The sequence below is a fragment of the Furipterus horrens genome, unplaced genomic scaffold, assembly GCF_987537825.1.
Source record: "Furipterus horrens unplaced genomic scaffold, mFurHor1.1.pri manual_scaffold_7, whole genome shotgun sequence".
Taxonomy (NCBI): Eukaryota; Metazoa; Chordata; class Mammalia; order Chiroptera; family Furipteridae; genus Furipterus; species Furipterus horrens.
Window position 1 is genome coordinate 84,861,711 of NW_028327177.1, and position 17,285 is coordinate 84,878,995.

Here is a 17,285-nt window from a genome sequence, read left to right on the forward strand (position 1 = left end):
TGGATAAAGAGACCTCTCAGATCCCCACCTGGCCTCTCCTCTCTGGAGGACTTAGGCTCGTTTTGACTCAGGCTGCCTGTGTAGAATCCGGGTTGGCCGTTAGGTTGTATGACATAGCCGAGGACTCGCATGGTAGGGCCCACTCAGACTTCATAGTCGAAACCATGGAGCCACAAATCGGAGCACTGGAGGCAAGCTTTCAGCTTCTCACAATCACACACACATGCACTCAGAGGTTAAGCAATCTACCCCCCTTTGGGGCATAGCCCTACCTGGAGCCCAACTGGGGCTCAGGAGGTGATCAGTCTCCCCTTCCATCTGGAGATAGGCCTGTCTCGGGTGGGTCCCTGGGGACTTACCAGTCAGCGACTTCACTGGCAGGCAGTTCAGTCCACCTCTCCTCTTAGTCGGACTTGGACTGCAGACATGGCCCCTGGGAAGGGCTCGTCTGAGAGAGGTCCCATCAATTGGACAGGTGGCACCGCCTCGGTTTGTCCCCACACCAGTGGCGCAAAGGACTAGCGCGGTTGGATTTCCCAGCCAATGCACCAAATGTTGCAGGAAATTACCGATATGATATACTCAAGCAGCACTCGGAGAGGCCGAGGAACAAACTTTTATTCACGCTTGCAGGTCCAGAGGAGTAGTCTCCAAAGGTCTGAGCCCCAAGCTGCACATCTTGTGAGCTTTTATGGCATTCTGCCAGCACAAGCAGAAGTCAATGCTCATTGGCAGATCATTTGCAGGCAAACTGTTCATTGGCGGATCGTTCACGGGCAAACTATTCAAAAAGTTTTCTGATGCAGATATATGCAAGCAGAGAAAGAGAACATTATGGTTATTTCCCTATCAGTCATATGTGGCTATTATGACTAAGAGACTGAATTTTTTATTTAATTTAACAAATTTCACATGTGCCTAGTGGCTGCCATATTTTGCAGTGCAATTCTAGCTTCTGCAAGGAACTGTAAGGACCTCTTCTAGCTTTCCCTTCTCACCCAGCTGACTTCAGAGAGCTAAGTACATCTTTAAGTGTCAAACTCCTTTTTAAAAAGTATAATTTTAAATCCTCCCTAAAATAATGTCATTGCAGAGGAGTGGTGATCTTCCCTTGTGGCACATGATATGGCAGACGGGTAGAGCGAACCAATAAAACCCCAAGGCCTGATAACCTGGAGAATATTTTTTTAGGCTCAATATTTGGGGGGGGGGGTTGGAATTCCAGGGTTGTAATATTTTAAAGCTAGAAATGTGGTAGAGATTATTCTCCAGATTTTAGAACTAAGATCCAGAGAGACTGGCCAAAACACTAAAGGGAGTTGCGGCTCAAAGCCTGGCCAAATGCTCATCACCCAGGTCAGGTCCCAGGCAGGAATGGAATGCCAACATTTCCCATGTCTGCTGCCCAGATATTGACGTTTGTTTTGTAGACTCTATTACAAGTTGTTTATTCATTAAAGATGAAATAGTGTGCAAAGCCAGATATAATCATTGTCCTTCTGGGTCTTAAAGTATAATGCATGAGGTATATTATTTAATCCCAGAAATAAATATACTATTGTAAATGTTAGGAACTATAAAGGAGACTATAGGATGGTGAGTTTGATCTCTATGGAGTTGGGAAAAGTTTCCCCTGTAAAAGTAGTAATTGAGGTGAGCTCTGATGGTTGAACTGAAGTTGGGTTGCTATGTTTAGCAAATAAAAATATAAAACATCAACTCTGGCATTTTATTTGGCAACCCTAGTTGGAGTTAGTTTTGGACTACATTGGTGGTGGTGGTGGTGGTGGTGGTGGTGGTAATGAGTCAATTAATATAGAGATATTTGTATGATTGAAAAGTTGGACTGGGTAAAGTATTGGTTATCATAATAAGGAGGGAAAGAAGCAGGTGATTATAACCCTCCTAGGATGACTAGGAGGACTCCTAGTTTCTTTCTTATATAACTGGATATATGCTGCTACCATTTACTGAAATATGAAACACTGGAGAAGGCCAGGTGTGGTGGTGGGGGGTGGGCAAGGGGCCCCTTGAGAAACTGTCCAGCCCCACCAGCTATAATGCCGTTGGCTATGTAAGCCCCAACAGAGTTGAGGCCCTTCCTGGTTATGTAAGGAACCCAACTATCACCCCTCATAAGGGAAAGAGCTCAAAATTGATTTCCACCTTGAAATTGGAACCAACTTCTCTTTCTGCCACTAGATAGAATCAACATCAAGGCAAAGAGGACAAGAGTAAACTTTTCCTCTTTGGTCCAACTTCCTAATTGTGGTACTAATTTATTTGATATGGTGCTTGAAATCAGTTGCAACATCTCCCTCTTGCCTTGCTTTCAGTTTTTTGTTTTCTCCTGTTGACATTTTCTCTCAGCAAGATAGGTTGCTGCCTCAACTGGACTGTGGGACTTCTCTAGGAGAAAGTTTACATGGGATGGACTCTTCAGTGGGGTTGGTTCCAAGCATGCATGTTTTGCAAATGCATCTGGGTAAAAGAGGCTGATTATACACCCAGCATTGTAGAGATTTTCCCTGGGCTTGGAACTGTAGTGCCAGTGTGACATTTCAAATTGTAGTTAAGGGTTGCATATTTCTGCATATTAATTAGAAGGGGGATGTCAGCATTCAATAATGTTATTGTTTTACTTCCTAGAAGGTCTGCATAAAAGCAGCTGCCATGGGCATACTTTTTGGGGACTCAGAGATAAAGAAGGGGTGAAGAGAGTTCTTGTTTTTCATTGACAAAAGTGAGACCAGCTGGAGTCCTGCTCTTTGGCAGGCCTTGGAAGCCTCTAGTGTAATAAGCTCTGTTGGCAAACTCCACCATGGAATGGTCTCTGTTAATAAAGAAAGGAACAGGAGAGAATTTGTATTGCTATTGGCTGTTCCTCTGCATATGAAGCTGAGGAGGCCTGGCAAGCCTGGGAAGTTTCACTTGCTTCCCTATTGAGAGCATAGATGTTGAAGACAAACAAATCTGTGTTTAAATATCAGTCATCACTTACGCATTTTGTGAATTTCAGTTTCTTTATATGAAAATGGAAGTAATAATGACATTTTTTCTGTAGGGTTGTTAATATAGACTAGAGTAAGTGAATTTAAGGCTAGTGGCATTTAGTAGGTGCACAATAAATGTAACTTTGGTTAATGTTCTTTGAATATATGTTTTGATAACAACACCCTCTTCCTAGTGTAAAGCTTTTATCTGCCTCCAACATCTGGTACAATTTAAGACTGCTGGGGTTTATTACATGCTAACCTTATCCCAAGCACTTTGCTGAGTACTTTATATACATTATCTAATTAATTTTCACAAAAAAACCCATTAGATAGGTGCTGTTACTATATTTATTTTATACCATGGGAATTGGGGCTGGAAAGAGGGAGTTTCCTTACCTGCTCAGGGTAACAAAACTATTAACATTGCCCTCTTTGGCCTTATATTTAAAGCTAAATGACTGGCAAGAACGAACATCTAATTATAGGATGTTGGCTTCTTGTCCTTCTGTGCATACAGATCGTAGTTCTGTAGGGTGGTGCAGGTAGGAAAAGGAAGAATGAAAAGAAAGTGATGAGGATTTTATGAATGATGCCATCAAGTGTTGAGCAAGCAAAGCACGAGGGAAAGTAATGTAGATCTGGGGTGATTCACATATAACTGATGGACTGGAAAGAAACTGCCCTGAGTCATGCTATTAAAAACCAGATCCACAGCATAGCGACTCATGGCTGCCATTTATGGGTGCTGTCTCCATATGTTGAGTTGCTCACACTATAAAGAACTCCTGAGTGACAGTATGTACCTGGTGTCATGTTAGGTGTGGGGATGCAGCGGTGCATGAGAGCAGATGTGGTCCCTGCCCTCAAGGACTTCATAGTCTACAGGCAAGGACAGGTATTGATTAATTAAGCAGTTTGATAAATATAGCAAAGGGAATTGGGAAGGAGAGGTACATTGTTCCCTGAGGACACATAAGAACTGGTAAGAGCAGCTCTGATCCAGGATGTGGGGTCAGATACTGCACCTGAGGACGAGTGGGTGACGATGGGAAAGAAGCAGAGGAAAGGGCATTAACCAGAAAGAGGAGCAGGTGCAAGAGCCATGAAATGAGGCTGGCACAGCTTGTATGTGGGGTTTGAAGGGAAACCAATGGGGAGTAAAGCAGAAAAAGTAGTGGAAAGTGACCAAGGAAGGTGCCTGCAGAGCCAGCAAGTTTAGTCATGCATGGCCTTGGGCTGCAGTGAAAACATGTGCTGAATGTCTGTGTCTTATGCTCTCTCTGTGAACCCGTACCCCCTCCCACCCCCAAATAAAACTGTATATTACCCCCTTGGGGGCTGACATTGTCCCATTGAAAATGTATGGGAGAGAAACAAGATGGCGGAGGAGTAAGTGGAAGCTACACTAACTTCCTCCCAGAACTAGTCTGGATTTACAACATAATTTTGGAGAAATCATCTGGAATTACCAACCGAACACCAGCTGGAGAGAAGTCTTATAACCACGGAGAGACAGAAAAGGCCGCTACATCACAACGTGACCGGTAGGGAGTGCGGAGACGCGGAAGGGGCTGGCTGGAGTCACACGGGTGGCAGCTGAAGGGACTGAGAAACAGCTCAGCAGCCGGGGATTCCCCCTGAGAAGGGCAGGGTCTAAACCCCCAGCTGAGCTTCCCAGCCTACAGCAACAGAGTGGAAAGTAAAATAGTATCCAGATGAGAAAAGCGAAAAGCCACAGGGTTTCTTGCTAGCCGGAGAGAAACAGCTGGAGAAAAAGAGCTCTTAAGCGGATCACATACAAAAATATTTTGGCCCCTACTTACCCTGGGCACAAGCAGAGGGAAGACAGAGAGGACTGGAAATGCTTGGGGAGAGTTTGGTGTGGTGGATTTGAGGGGAGAGCTGGGGAAGCGGCCGGCCGGGTCCCAGTGCTGACTCATCCCCAGTGCTGCAGGCAGACCATTCCCCTCCAAGTGGCGTCAGCCTGAGGGGAAGCAAAAGCCCTGCCTACAGGAATTAAGCTGCGACACCCACGGTCCTTAAACCTGACAGCTACTCACAGATTGAATAGATTAACAACTTAAGGAGACAGACAAAGGCAGTAGATCCCTGGAAGTCTCCAACAGGCTGCCTAGGCCCAGACTGGTACAGGATCTGATGCCACCAGGGGCAGACCCAGGAAGTGCAGATCATTCTAAGAAGCACCAACAAACAATAGGAGTCACAAAAATGGGGAGACAGAGAAACAACCCCCCATCGAAAGGAAAGGTAGAGTCCCCAGAAAGAGTGCTAAATGAAATAGAGGAGAGCCAACTATCAGATATGGAATTGAAAGCATGGATTATGGAGAAGCTCAATGAGCTCAGCGGAAACTACAAAGAACTCCAGAAAAACTACAGTGAACTCCAGAAGAACTATAAGGAACTTACTGAGAATTATACCAGCATCAAAAAGGACATGGAAGCTATCAATAAGAGCCAGGAGGAAATGAAGAATACGATCTCTGAATTGAAGAACACAGTAGAAGGAATTAAAAACAGGCTAGAGGAAGCAGAAGATCGGATCAGCGAGCTGGAGGACAACGTACACAAAAACTCCCAGACAGTGCAACGAAATGAAAAAAGACTGAACAAGACTGAAGAGGCTCTAAGACAGCTGCAGGACAACATGAAACGTAATAATATCCGTATCATAGGAATTCCAGAAGGAGAAGAAGAAGAGCAAGGAATAGAAAACCTCTTTGAAAAACCAATGACAGAAAACTTCCCTAACATGAAGAGAGAAAGAATCATGCAAGTCTAGGAAGCACAGAGGGTCCCAATGAAGATGAACCCCAACAGGCCCACTTCAAGACACATCATAATTAAAATGGCAACATTCAAAGACAAAGAGAGAATCCTAAAAGCAGCAAGAGAGAAACAACTAATAACATACAAGGGAGCTCCAATAAGGCTATCATCAGATTTCTCAGCAGAAACACTACAAGCCAGAAGGGAATGGCAAAATATATTCCAAGTAATGAAAAACAAAGGCCTACAACCAAGAATACTCTACCCAGCAAGGCTCTCATTCAAAATGGAAGGTGAAATAAGGAGTTTCCAAGACAAAAGAAGGTTAAAAGAATACATCTCCACCAAACCAGTATTGCAAGAGATGCTAAAGAGTCTGCTTTAAGAAGATGAAGAAACAGAGAGAGACAGAGAGGAACACGAGTACAAAGGGGGAAAATGACAATGAATAAGTACTGAAAGAAAGAAGGAACTTCTACCATTTGCAACAACATGATTGGAACTAGAGAGAATTATGCTTAGCGAAATAAGCCAGGCAACAAAAGAAAATTACCTTATGCTATCACCTGTTACAGGAAACTAATGAACAACACAAACAAATGAGCAAAATTGAACCAGAGGTATGTAAACAAGGAATAAACTAACAGTAACTAAGGGGGAGATGGGAGGGAGAGAAGTGGTAAGAAGGGGAAGGGTCTAGTCAAAGAACATGTATAAATGACCCATGGACATGGACAACTGGGTGGGGACTGAATGTGGGAGAAGGGAGGGACAGGGTGCAGAGAAGCAAGAGGGGGAAAAAAGTGAGACAACTGTAATGGAAAAACAAACAAACAGGAAAATTTTTAGTGGGGGGAAAAAATAAAAATATAAAGAATAGAAATGCAAGTTCAGTGAATATTAGAAGGACAAGGGTTTTCCTTCACACTGTATATATTTTCTCCCTATCTGATCCCTCCAGAATTTGGCATTCTAAAGAAGTAAGTAATGACCTAAGTTTCTTTGCATAAAACTAATAAGACCAGTTGTTAATAACGATTTTTTGACTAAGACTTTGACTGGAATGTCATGCCTAAAGGAGACATGATTGGGCTTTGGTTGTTACCAAAAAGCCCTGAGCAACTGGGACTGACTTTCAAAGGTAATAAAAGTCCACGAGATAAAAGGCCTGGTACCTTGGATGGATGAGCGGTCCATAGCAATCTTTCCAGGGAAGGAACGAAGGTTGTTTTCCTGAAAGATGGCTAGAAGGGACCTTAAGGCACAATGGAAAACCAGGAGGACCTGAAAAAGACAGGTGTTTACAGGCAAGGCTGAATGCCAGGTATGTGGCTCAGCTTCTCTGCCTTGAAGGGCAGACTGAAGGTCACCCTAAATGTTCCTTGGGTAAGTTCTAGCAAAGCAGAACTAAAGATCATAAGTGATCATTTGCTGCTCTTGTTGTTTTTATGCAAATGAACAGGATAAATTAAAAATGGACTTAATGCAGTCCCTTTAATGACAAGGAGGGTAATCTTAGGGAGAAAAATCATTATTCAAGGAAAATCACAATGATCAGTGGTAGACTATAAAGTAGTATAGCTAACCGTCTTTAAAGTTTCTTTTCATTTAAAATATGTTTTCACTTGAAAGTTAAACTATGTCTGTGGCATTATCAAAGATGTTTAATTTACAGGCGAGAAGAATGTCAAATGCCTTGCAACTGGATGTCTTTCCAATAAGACAGTCCTACAGATTTAAAGACTTGTATGTGGGTTATGTTACATAAATTAACATGTGTTTTCTGTTTTCAAAGGGCATAAGCCTACGATCTCATTACCTGAGTGATTGTCTGTACGTATAGGCCTCACTTAATCCTGTCTGCATCGCTGCCTCCTGAGACTCAATGGTTTGGCTGAACTCAATGGCTGGGTTGGTGAAGAACGGGGTGGTCCGTGGGCTTCACTTTAAAACTGGTTTCTCTTTTCTATCCTAATGGCTTGGACAGAAAGAGCCCAGAGGCCTGAGAGGGGGGAAACCTAAAATATTTCCCTCAGTCCAAACTAAGTATAATGGGCAAAAGGGTTTTGGACAGGTGAGATGTACCTGGCATACCTTCCTCCAAAGAAACCCTTCTTTTCCCTAATGTGGGACATTGAAAAATTAATACCTGTCTTTTGTCATCTAGTGATTATGGATTGAATGATGTCCTTTAACCCTGTTGCCCCCAGAGTACAACAAGGATGCCAGCCTGTTAAACCAAGCATGCCGTTGTCCAGAGACAGCCAACCAACCTGGAGTCTGCACGATCCTTCCCCTTGTGGGAAGGCCACCCTCCCCTCCACACCCCCACTCTTATTAGGGACTTCTTGACCCAAGGGTAGGTAGGACGACGATCATGTCCAGCTTGAAGCAGCTAGAGGAGCTGGAGACCTTCGTCCGTTGTCCTTTATAAGATTGTAAAGGGTCTTAAGTCTGAGAGGGAGGGATTGTTATTTTTTATTGTTAAAATATTTAACTAATTAATTAATTATTTTTAAAAAAAGAAGAAGAATATATGAAAGGGTGAGCCATGGGCATGGACTTGGGGAGGGGATTGTCGGGGAAGGGGGGTGCTGGGTGGAGGGGAGCAAAGGGGAAAAAATTGGAACTATTGTAACAATATAATCAATAAAATATACTTAAAAAAAAAAAAAAAGAAAATGTATGCTCTAGATTCCCAGCTATTGATGGTCAATACCATCATATTCTACTTATTTCCAAAAGCTTTTCCAGCAGCAAGACAGACAAGTCTGTCCTTTCCCCCAACTAAGACTGTGGGACAAGGGACCCAAGTACTATTTACTGTGGGCCAGTCAGGCTGACACTTGGAAAGGCATTTCTGCTTTTTTGGGTCTCGCTGTTCATCTACAAAAGAGGAATGATTTTCTCTCTCTATTCTGTATACCTTTCTGTGAAAAGGATGGTCTATGGACAAGCAACATCAGCATCACCTGAGTACTTGCTAGAAATTCCAAATCTTAGGCCCCAATTTGACCTACTGAAGCAGAATCTGCATTTAACGTGTAACTTAATTATTTGTACAAAGTTTAAGAAAACTGATATATACCATACAGAGCAATTGTGAAGATAGTGTTTTAGTCCCATTTTTACATTTTATTTCTAGTACCTAACATAAAAAGCTTCTTGTAAGGAAATAAATGAGTGAATACTAAATTTATACAAAGTGAGAGGCGGTATAGATTTGATTCATCTGCACTTAAAACTCAGGGTACAGTTCTCCTTAAATATTTTATCAAGCCCTAAAAATTGATTTGCAGTCCCCGCTAATTTTTAAATGCATGTCAGAAAATGTTTTCTGTGGCTTGGTGGTGTCCAAAGATTGTGCCTGTTAATAAAGGCCAGCATTGGCTTCCTCTTACAACATGCCTAGCCCTTCCCCTCTGTCCAGCCGCCATCCCTGCTGAGTTTATTGTAGAGCCAGTTCTGAAAATAGCAAGAGTGACACACACATTCCCACTTGGGAGGGAGCCCGATTACCTCCAGAAGTGTGCATTGGCTAATGTGTTGGCTAACGTGGAGACTGGAGGGAATCCGGCTCATGTCTCCTAGAAACTGTGCAGCCTTCCAAATGATGACACAAATTAATTTTTTAATCATTCATACTTCTTCACATGAGTATTAGTTAACACCATTAAGTAATCTATATATTCTTCACAATGAGTCTCTTGTGCCCACTCTGTAAAAAGTGTGTTTCTGCCGTGGCTAGGCTTGGCCTGATTATTTATGACCAGAGTGCAAACTATGATGAGGTCAAGTTTACTGGAAGTGAAGAGAAGTGAACTCAAATGCTGGGGCTGGGAGACTGTGGATTTGGCAGGTACAGTGAGAGAGTAAATATGATATAATAGGGTGGCTGAGGCAATGGAGACCTCTGGTAACTGTGGCAAGTTGGGGGACTGTATAATCTGAAACATTCAGTTTTTACAATAAATGTGGGTCACTAATTCATATTGTGTTTTAAAAATATGAAAAATCATATCTGCAAAGGAAAATCAAACCCTCTGCAATTAGAAAACCACTAAATAGAAGCTTTTCTATAAAAGTTGTAGCAATATGAAAAATGAGAAATGCTAGAGCAGTTTGAATAATAACAATATCTCCTGTTTATCCCACCTTATAGTTTACAGGGCACCTTCAAGAAAGTTACATTATTTGATCTTCATGATAATCCTGTGAGGTTGCTGGGGCTGGTGCTATTTTAGAGAGAAATTTCCCATTACACAGAGAAAGTATTAGATTGAGTATGAAAAACATGCCTAAGTTTATTTGGTCATTGGTAGGTTCTCTTGCTTATTCCTTTATAGCAAGGAAAAATACTCGCTTACCAGGTGACAGGCACTTCAGACACATTGTCTTATTAATCCGCCCAACAAGTGTAACAAGCCTCAATTTAAAGATTAGAAACCTACACTATCAACATTAATAAACATTTATCATGCCTTAATCTAGTGGCTTTAGCATGGGCTAAAGGCTTTAAATGGACCATCTCGTTTTATCCCCATAGCACGTATTTGAGATAGAAACTAGGTACTCCTAGAATCCCAATTTTACAGAATAGAACAAGATTTTTTACAGAATAGTGAACCTCTTGCCCAGGGTCACAAGCCAGGTAGTGGGTGGTGAAGCTGAAGTTTGAACTACCACTACAGTGTGCTGAGTACTGCGAATGCCTGTTCATTAGATTAACCCAAATAAAACTGCTGATAGTGACAGCTTGTCTTCTACAACAGCAGTTTTGTATGATTCAACCTGATGAAACATACCTTATCTGTCTCCAATCAATCTTAAACTAATTTCCAGAAACAGGAAACAGCAATGAACAGGTAGATTGTTTGGGGGGTGCTTTTGTGTTTTTAGCTGTGTTCAGAAATCTGATAATCATTTATTAACTTAAGAAAGAACCTGAATTTGAAAACTGAGGAAAATCCACATAAATTTGTCAAATTTAGGTACAACTTTTATTTTCCAAACACTTATTTCTGTCATAAACTGAGAATTTCTGAATTTTAATTGATGCTTAAGTGACAATAGTTTTATGAATGTTACTTCAGTTTAATGTCACTGAAAATTGATATGATTGTAAAATTATAATTATAAAATTATGAATTAAGGGCCCCAAACTTCAGTCAGATCTTTCAGTGGAAGACACTTATTTATAGACATTGCCTTAGTTTAACCTGTTTATCAAAAATATACATATGTTTTGGTATGATTGGAAGAAATTAGAATTAAATTCAGTAAAGAGTTTTATTTCTATTTCTTGTTCACTGTAAAGATGAAGAAAAAAAAAAGCTGCTTTACTTTCCTAAACCTCAATAAAAATCTTCTGTTAATGGAAAAAGCCCAGGACATCCTCCAAGGTAACCTCTGTAGAAGTAAAAGCTGAGTCTTGGCTCATGTATATGCTCCTTCTTCCTTGCACATGTTTGTTAGTCCCTAACAATACACATGGGGTGCCATTCTTCAGGCTGGTTCTGCTTAGTCCCTGTACCTTTTAAGTTGGAAGCCTAAAAGAAATTTTAGAGATTGCTACATTTGTCATCTTCTGTAAAAGAACTACAATGCCTGAGTACAACTCACCAAAATGAGGTTTCTGTCTGATATCCTTCAAATTCAAATATGGTGCCCTTTAGTCTACTGCCCTTTTATTATTTATTTTAAACAATTTATTTATTTGTTCATTTATTTATTTTTAGAGAGAAGGGAAAGGAGAAAGAGAGGGAGAGAAACATCACTGTGTGGTTGCCTCTCACTTGCGCCCCAACTGGGGGCCTGATGTGCAACCTAGTCATGTGCCCTGACTGGGAATCGAACCAGCGCCACTTGGCTTGCAGGCCGACGCTCAATCCACTGAGCCACAGCAGCCAGAGCTAGTCTACTGCACTTTTAAATTTGAGTGTTCAGCATTCCCCCACTGATGAGTATTATACCCCTCTCAAAGAAAGTGGATGTGTATATTTATAAATTTGGTGATTCAAAAAATGTTTTAGAGAAATAATAATTAAAAAATTTAAATTATAAAGATACAGCTTAATGGAAGCAAATTCTTCATCACTTGAATGTCATGCAGAGCAACACATTACTGTCTTACTTTTGTGCTTGTATAATAAAGTGTATGTTTTTTTAAAATATATGTTTTATGTAATTATGAACTGAGGTCAGACAGTGGGATGAGATCCATAAAAAAAAAATAGCATGTGCAGGATTTCTTGTGATTTGCAAATTCTGTTACTGAAAGAAAAGAGAGGTTTGCCTACCTGCCGCCATCAAAAACAAAATTCATGAAGCAGATGCTGGTGAAAGAGGAAAGAGATTTTATTCACGTACAGCATGATCTGGGAGAATGGTGGATACTTGTCTCATAGCTCATTTCCTCTGCAAAACCAAGACAAAATCTAGTGTCCAGTATTCCTGCTCCAGTTTAAAGTGTAGTCCTTTGGAACCTGCAGGCAGCTGCTATACTGTCATTCAAGTAGCTTAGTTTGTTCCCAGCTGCTGTTGGGTTCAGACTCGATCCTGGAGGCTGCATGTGGAGCCTGTGTGGCCATGGGCCATTTGGCTGCTGGGCCACCAGGTCACACCAACACACAGGCTAGGGTGTCCCAGGTGGACAAGAGAGAAAGACTAAGGGGCTCCCTCCTGCAGGCCATGGGCCACATAGCCCATGGAGAGAACAAATGAGTCCACCATGCAAGTCCAGGTCACAAGCAAGAGCGATGAGCAAGAGAGAGTGTGTTTTTGTTTTCCTGGGTTTATATTAACTTGGGTGTGGGATGGACTAGGTGCTTTCTCAAAATGACCAATCAACTTTCCAAACTTTCATATGCTTAGGGTGGGTCCACCTCCCATCCAGTACCTTCTTTCCCCAGGCTAGACTAACAGGCCTCTTTGGTGCAGCACCTCCCCCTGCCGCTCTTTTGACTTCTTTGATGCATGTACCTGCCTGCCTTTGATCCCACCTCCAATCTGGTACTGGAAGGGGCAAGTTGGAAGGACTTTTCACAGGCTCAGTGTAAGAACCTTCCCCTGCTGCCATGTCGACTGGGGGGAGACTCCCTGGCATCTGACCAACCAACCATCCACTGGTAGCAATTCTACTTTACTAAGCACAGAATAGCAGCACTGGCTTAGGAGTTATTGAAGAACTCAATATAACTTGTCTTCCTGGGCTTACTCTAAAAGATATGAGATGGTGAATGGATCAGTGACATTCTAATGTTGATGTTTTATATCATCTAGTCAGGGAATTTATTGATTATAAGCTGTATTTTTCAAACTTTGGCCATTTAAGAATCACCTTCATTTTTTTTGTCCATATCTGAACATAATGTCTATTATTAGTTTTCTTTTGAAAATCTTACTTTCTAACTTAAAATTTTCAAGAGGAAGTGCCTCAGTATCATTGCTATGTTTTACTTAGGTGATTAATTTCTTATCCCATATACTTGCTTTTTTAAACTTTAAGTTAAAAAACTCGATTTTTAAAAATACTGTGTTTTCACTTAACTTTTAAAAGTGAACTTTGTTTTATTGCCATAATTTACTAGTTAGATTTTTTCTAGTGCACATGAACAATATACACACATTAAAATTCAGAAATCCATCCAAGTACCACTCAGAAGCGCATTCTGTTCAGACCTGAACCAAACTTTGGGGAAAAGTGGCTGAAAGATGTGTAATTACTAAGAGTGACACTATAGGAGTGACCTGTAAGGGGTACCACCATTTACACAGTTTTCTGTTAAAACTTGGCAAGGTTGCTGCTACCCAGAATGACCCTGAGAGTCAAGCTTGCCATTTAGTTAAAGAGGCACCACGTACTGTTCACTGTCCTTTTTAAATATTGCCCTGGTTCCCTCTTGAGAAGTCCCCTTATTAAGGGCAGATGACATCCACTTGGTTGGCCTGTAAGGGAGTAGGCAGTAATGAATTTTTTATTTTCTGTGAGGCTCACTCTAAATGGAATTCAGTATTCTGCTAGTGCATATATATGTAAAAAGATGACCAATTGAAATTCAAATGTTATGAGGGTTAAGTGTTGCTATTCAGCACAGCCTCCTTTGTTTTGAGCCCTAGTAAGTTCTTCGCATCAAAACAATGCAGCGTCCCTTCTAGCTTCTGAAATTATATTGTCTAGCTGGGTAGGAACTACATCTTTTCCAACCCATTCAAAAATGGAATACAGTTTGTTGTTTGTTGTTGTTGTTTTTTTGTTTGTTTGATTTTTTTTCAGATTAAATACATATTTTTTAAATGTGCTGAGAGATTTGGATATAAAGTCTTGAAAAACACAAAGTATTCTTTCTGAAATATGCAAATATGTCTTTCCATCACCTAGGAAACTATTATGGGACACCCAAACCTCCTAGCCAGCCAGTCAGTGGGAAAGTGATCACAACGGATGCCTTGCAGAGCCTTCAGTCTGGCTCCAAGCAGTCAACCCCAAAGCGAACCAAGTCCTACAATGATATGCAAAATGCTGGCATAGTCCATGCAGAGAATGAGGAGGAGGATGACATTCCTGAAATGAACAGTAGCTTTACAGGTAAAGACCAGATGACACTCCCATCAGTGGACTTGGGGAAAGTGGGCAGTGGGAGGCTTTTGGAGGCTTTTTGGAAAAAATTATTATTTCCTTAATAGGAATTCGGAGGGGTCACCAAAATTCAAACTCTGACCACACTATGCTTGGTAGAGGTGGTCTTTTCTCCAGTCTATGTTTCATGCTTCTTCACAAGACTATTTTAACTTCACCCAAATACCTTAAAGGGTCTGAAATGTCTGTAGAAGGAAGTTGAGAATAATCACATTATTTTTGTCTCTTCAAAATATATGCATATTTGCATTTTGTTCATTTACTTCCTGGCCTTGACACTGCTCCATAATTATGGATGATTGCTTATAAAGAGAAATACAAGAATTTGCTTAACAGTTTGATAACAATTGATGCCATATGAAAGGCTAGCAACATCCTTTTATGTCATACCTTTGCAAGTAGAAATACAGTGGAAATATAGCATGTGTTCTATTAACATAGGCAAATTTTACTATATGCCCTATAAGATGGAAAATAATTGATTATATCTTGTACATACATTCTGTATTATATAGCATATATTACTCCTTGTATTATCTATATATATTCAGGGCTCTCTACCCCCACACTTAGGTACATATATTTTATGAAGGGTTCTTCAAGGACAAGGCCTCTCTGGGTAAGACTATATTCGTTGGGTCTTGCACACTTCAAGGAGGCACCATTCACAGAGGCTGTGATGGATGTTCCCTTGTTTGGCGCCGTGACCTAGAACTGTTCAAAAGTATTTTTCTCTATGTGGAGGTTTGACCTTATATAGTAACTCAAAATGTAACAACTGCATGATATGTGAGTTACTACAGTTTATAGTGTTGTGACTTAGACGAATATATTGTTTCTTCTATTTTTCTTATACTTAAATATTTTCTTTAATATTTTAGGGTTATAGTTCTCAAGGAGTTATCCATTTGCAGCATTTGAAATCTTCCTCTCTCATAGTGGCCTCTTCTGACTTCACCATATTCAGTCATTATTTGGTTAAACTTAACCCCAATAAAGGGAAATTACTTAAACTCTGTATTTTCTTCTTTGTGCTACCAAGCCTGATAGAATATTAAGGGAAAAGTTTGTATTATTTGAATGCTTCTACAGACCATTTGGGCCTCTCTGAGGTTGTCTCATTCTTTAAGCTCAAAAACCTAAATTCTTCAATATGGCAATTAAAAACATTTTTTGATGACTTTATTTTTATAACAGAAGCCCAAGCCCTCTGCAAGAAGCTTTGGAGAAAGAAGGAGGAGACTTGGTTTGGTGTCCCAGCTTGGTTCCTAAACATAATAATATCTTCTTCTCTTATCACTAAAATGACTAGTTAGGATTAAATTATGTGTATGTACCTGCTCTAAGTTCTAAGAATTTGATTCCATGAAAACTTTTATATTCTCAATTAGAATGGGTTAGGCCAGTGGCTAACCCATAGTTGTAATAGCTAGGATAAATTTGCCATCTTTTACATATGCCTTATTGAAATCAGGGGATTTCATCTACTTATAAATAAATATTTTATCCATTTATAATTAGCAACCCTCATTGATGTGAAAGCAGATTATTTTAATAAGTCTATTTCTTTTAAAAATAGCTAATATTTTAATGTCTTAATCTTTCAACAAGTAAGAATAACAAATGATGATATAACCCAAAACATAGATGTGGGCACAGAAGCAGAAGTCCTTTGGAATGACAGGCAGTGAAATATTTCTGCCAAGCTGGCTACATGGTCCCCAAGAGGCCTGTGTCTTTATTTGTCCTTCATTTATTAGGCATATTTCTTGATAGAAAACACACAGGGGTTGTTGACTCTAAGTCTTGAAGCCTTTACTATTTCTAACAACTAAAATCTCTTTTCTCTAGATGTTGTGCCTCAAAAAACTTGTTACCATAAAATCCCCACTTGAAATCCTGGCATCAAACGCCAATGACATTAAATGTCAGTCTCCAGGGGGTTTGAAAACATACAATCAGAAATGGAGTTACTGAAATGGACAGTAATAATACTATATCTGTGTTTTCATCATGGACTTCTTTTTGCATTCAGAAGTCCTCTGAGTCATGAAACCTAATGGTGCCTCCGGAGGAGTGAGAGTGCAGTTCAGTCTGTGTTTTGATGACCTTCTTAGTTTAAGAAACTCTAGGGTTTGTTTTGAGTCACGATTTGTTTCTCCTTTGACATTTCCAAGATTGTGAATAATGCATTATTTAAACATATTTTTCTCTTCTTTATTTTTAGGTAAAATATATTTGGTCCATCATTTTGATGTTTTATATTTAAAAACTGGTATCTAAATAAAACAGAATATAATCAATGGTCAGAAAGTAGGAAAGGATGAGGGCTTTTACAGTATTTGGGCTGATGCACCAATTTGGGGTATGACTGGTGATTTTTTTTTCTCTCTCTCCCCTGGATGAAACAGCCGATTCTGGTGATCAGGAAGAGCGCACTCTCCCAGAAGCAACGCTGCCACCTGTGAATAGTAGCCTCATCACTTCTCCCATCACGGACCCTTCTCAGAAGTTTCCTCAATACCTACCTCTTTCTGCAGAGGATAATTTAGGTCCTCTACCTGAAAACTGGGAGATGGCCTATACCGAAAATGGAGAAGTCTATTTTATAGAGTAAAGTATACCATTATTTCTACCTGAATCTGTCCCTTTATTTTATTCCCCTTCCAAAGGATTAATCAGAGGCTGGTGGTATTCTTTTATACAATTTAACTATCTTTGCACAAAAAAAGCAATTAGTATATCATCCTAGTTATAGAGCCTGATTGGCTTGAGGAAACATGAAGTTAATAATTTCCCTAAAGAATTAGACAACCAAATTATGGTATAATATATAAAGAATATATTTAGCCATTAAAAATA

At 40.3% G+C, this 17,285-nt stretch overlaps 1 protein-coding gene across 7 annotated transcripts in view; it reads left to right on the forward strand.

Moving 5' to 3' along the window:
• The window catches only part of MAGI1 (membrane associated guanylate kinase, WW and PDZ domain containing 1), a 671,948-nt gene that overhangs the window by 540,319 nt on the left and 114,344 nt on the right, over positions 1-17,285 (forward strand). For all 7 annotated transcript variants that reach the window (XM_090283881.1, XM_090283876.1, XM_090283877.1 and 4 more), the window contains exons 4-5: positions 14,166-14,372; positions 16,835-17,036. In XM_090283881.1, the coding sequence (XP_090140007.1) occupies positions 14,166-14,372; positions 16,835-17,036 (409 nt within the window). The remainder of the gene's footprint in view (positions 1-14,165; positions 14,373-16,834; positions 17,037-17,285) is intronic.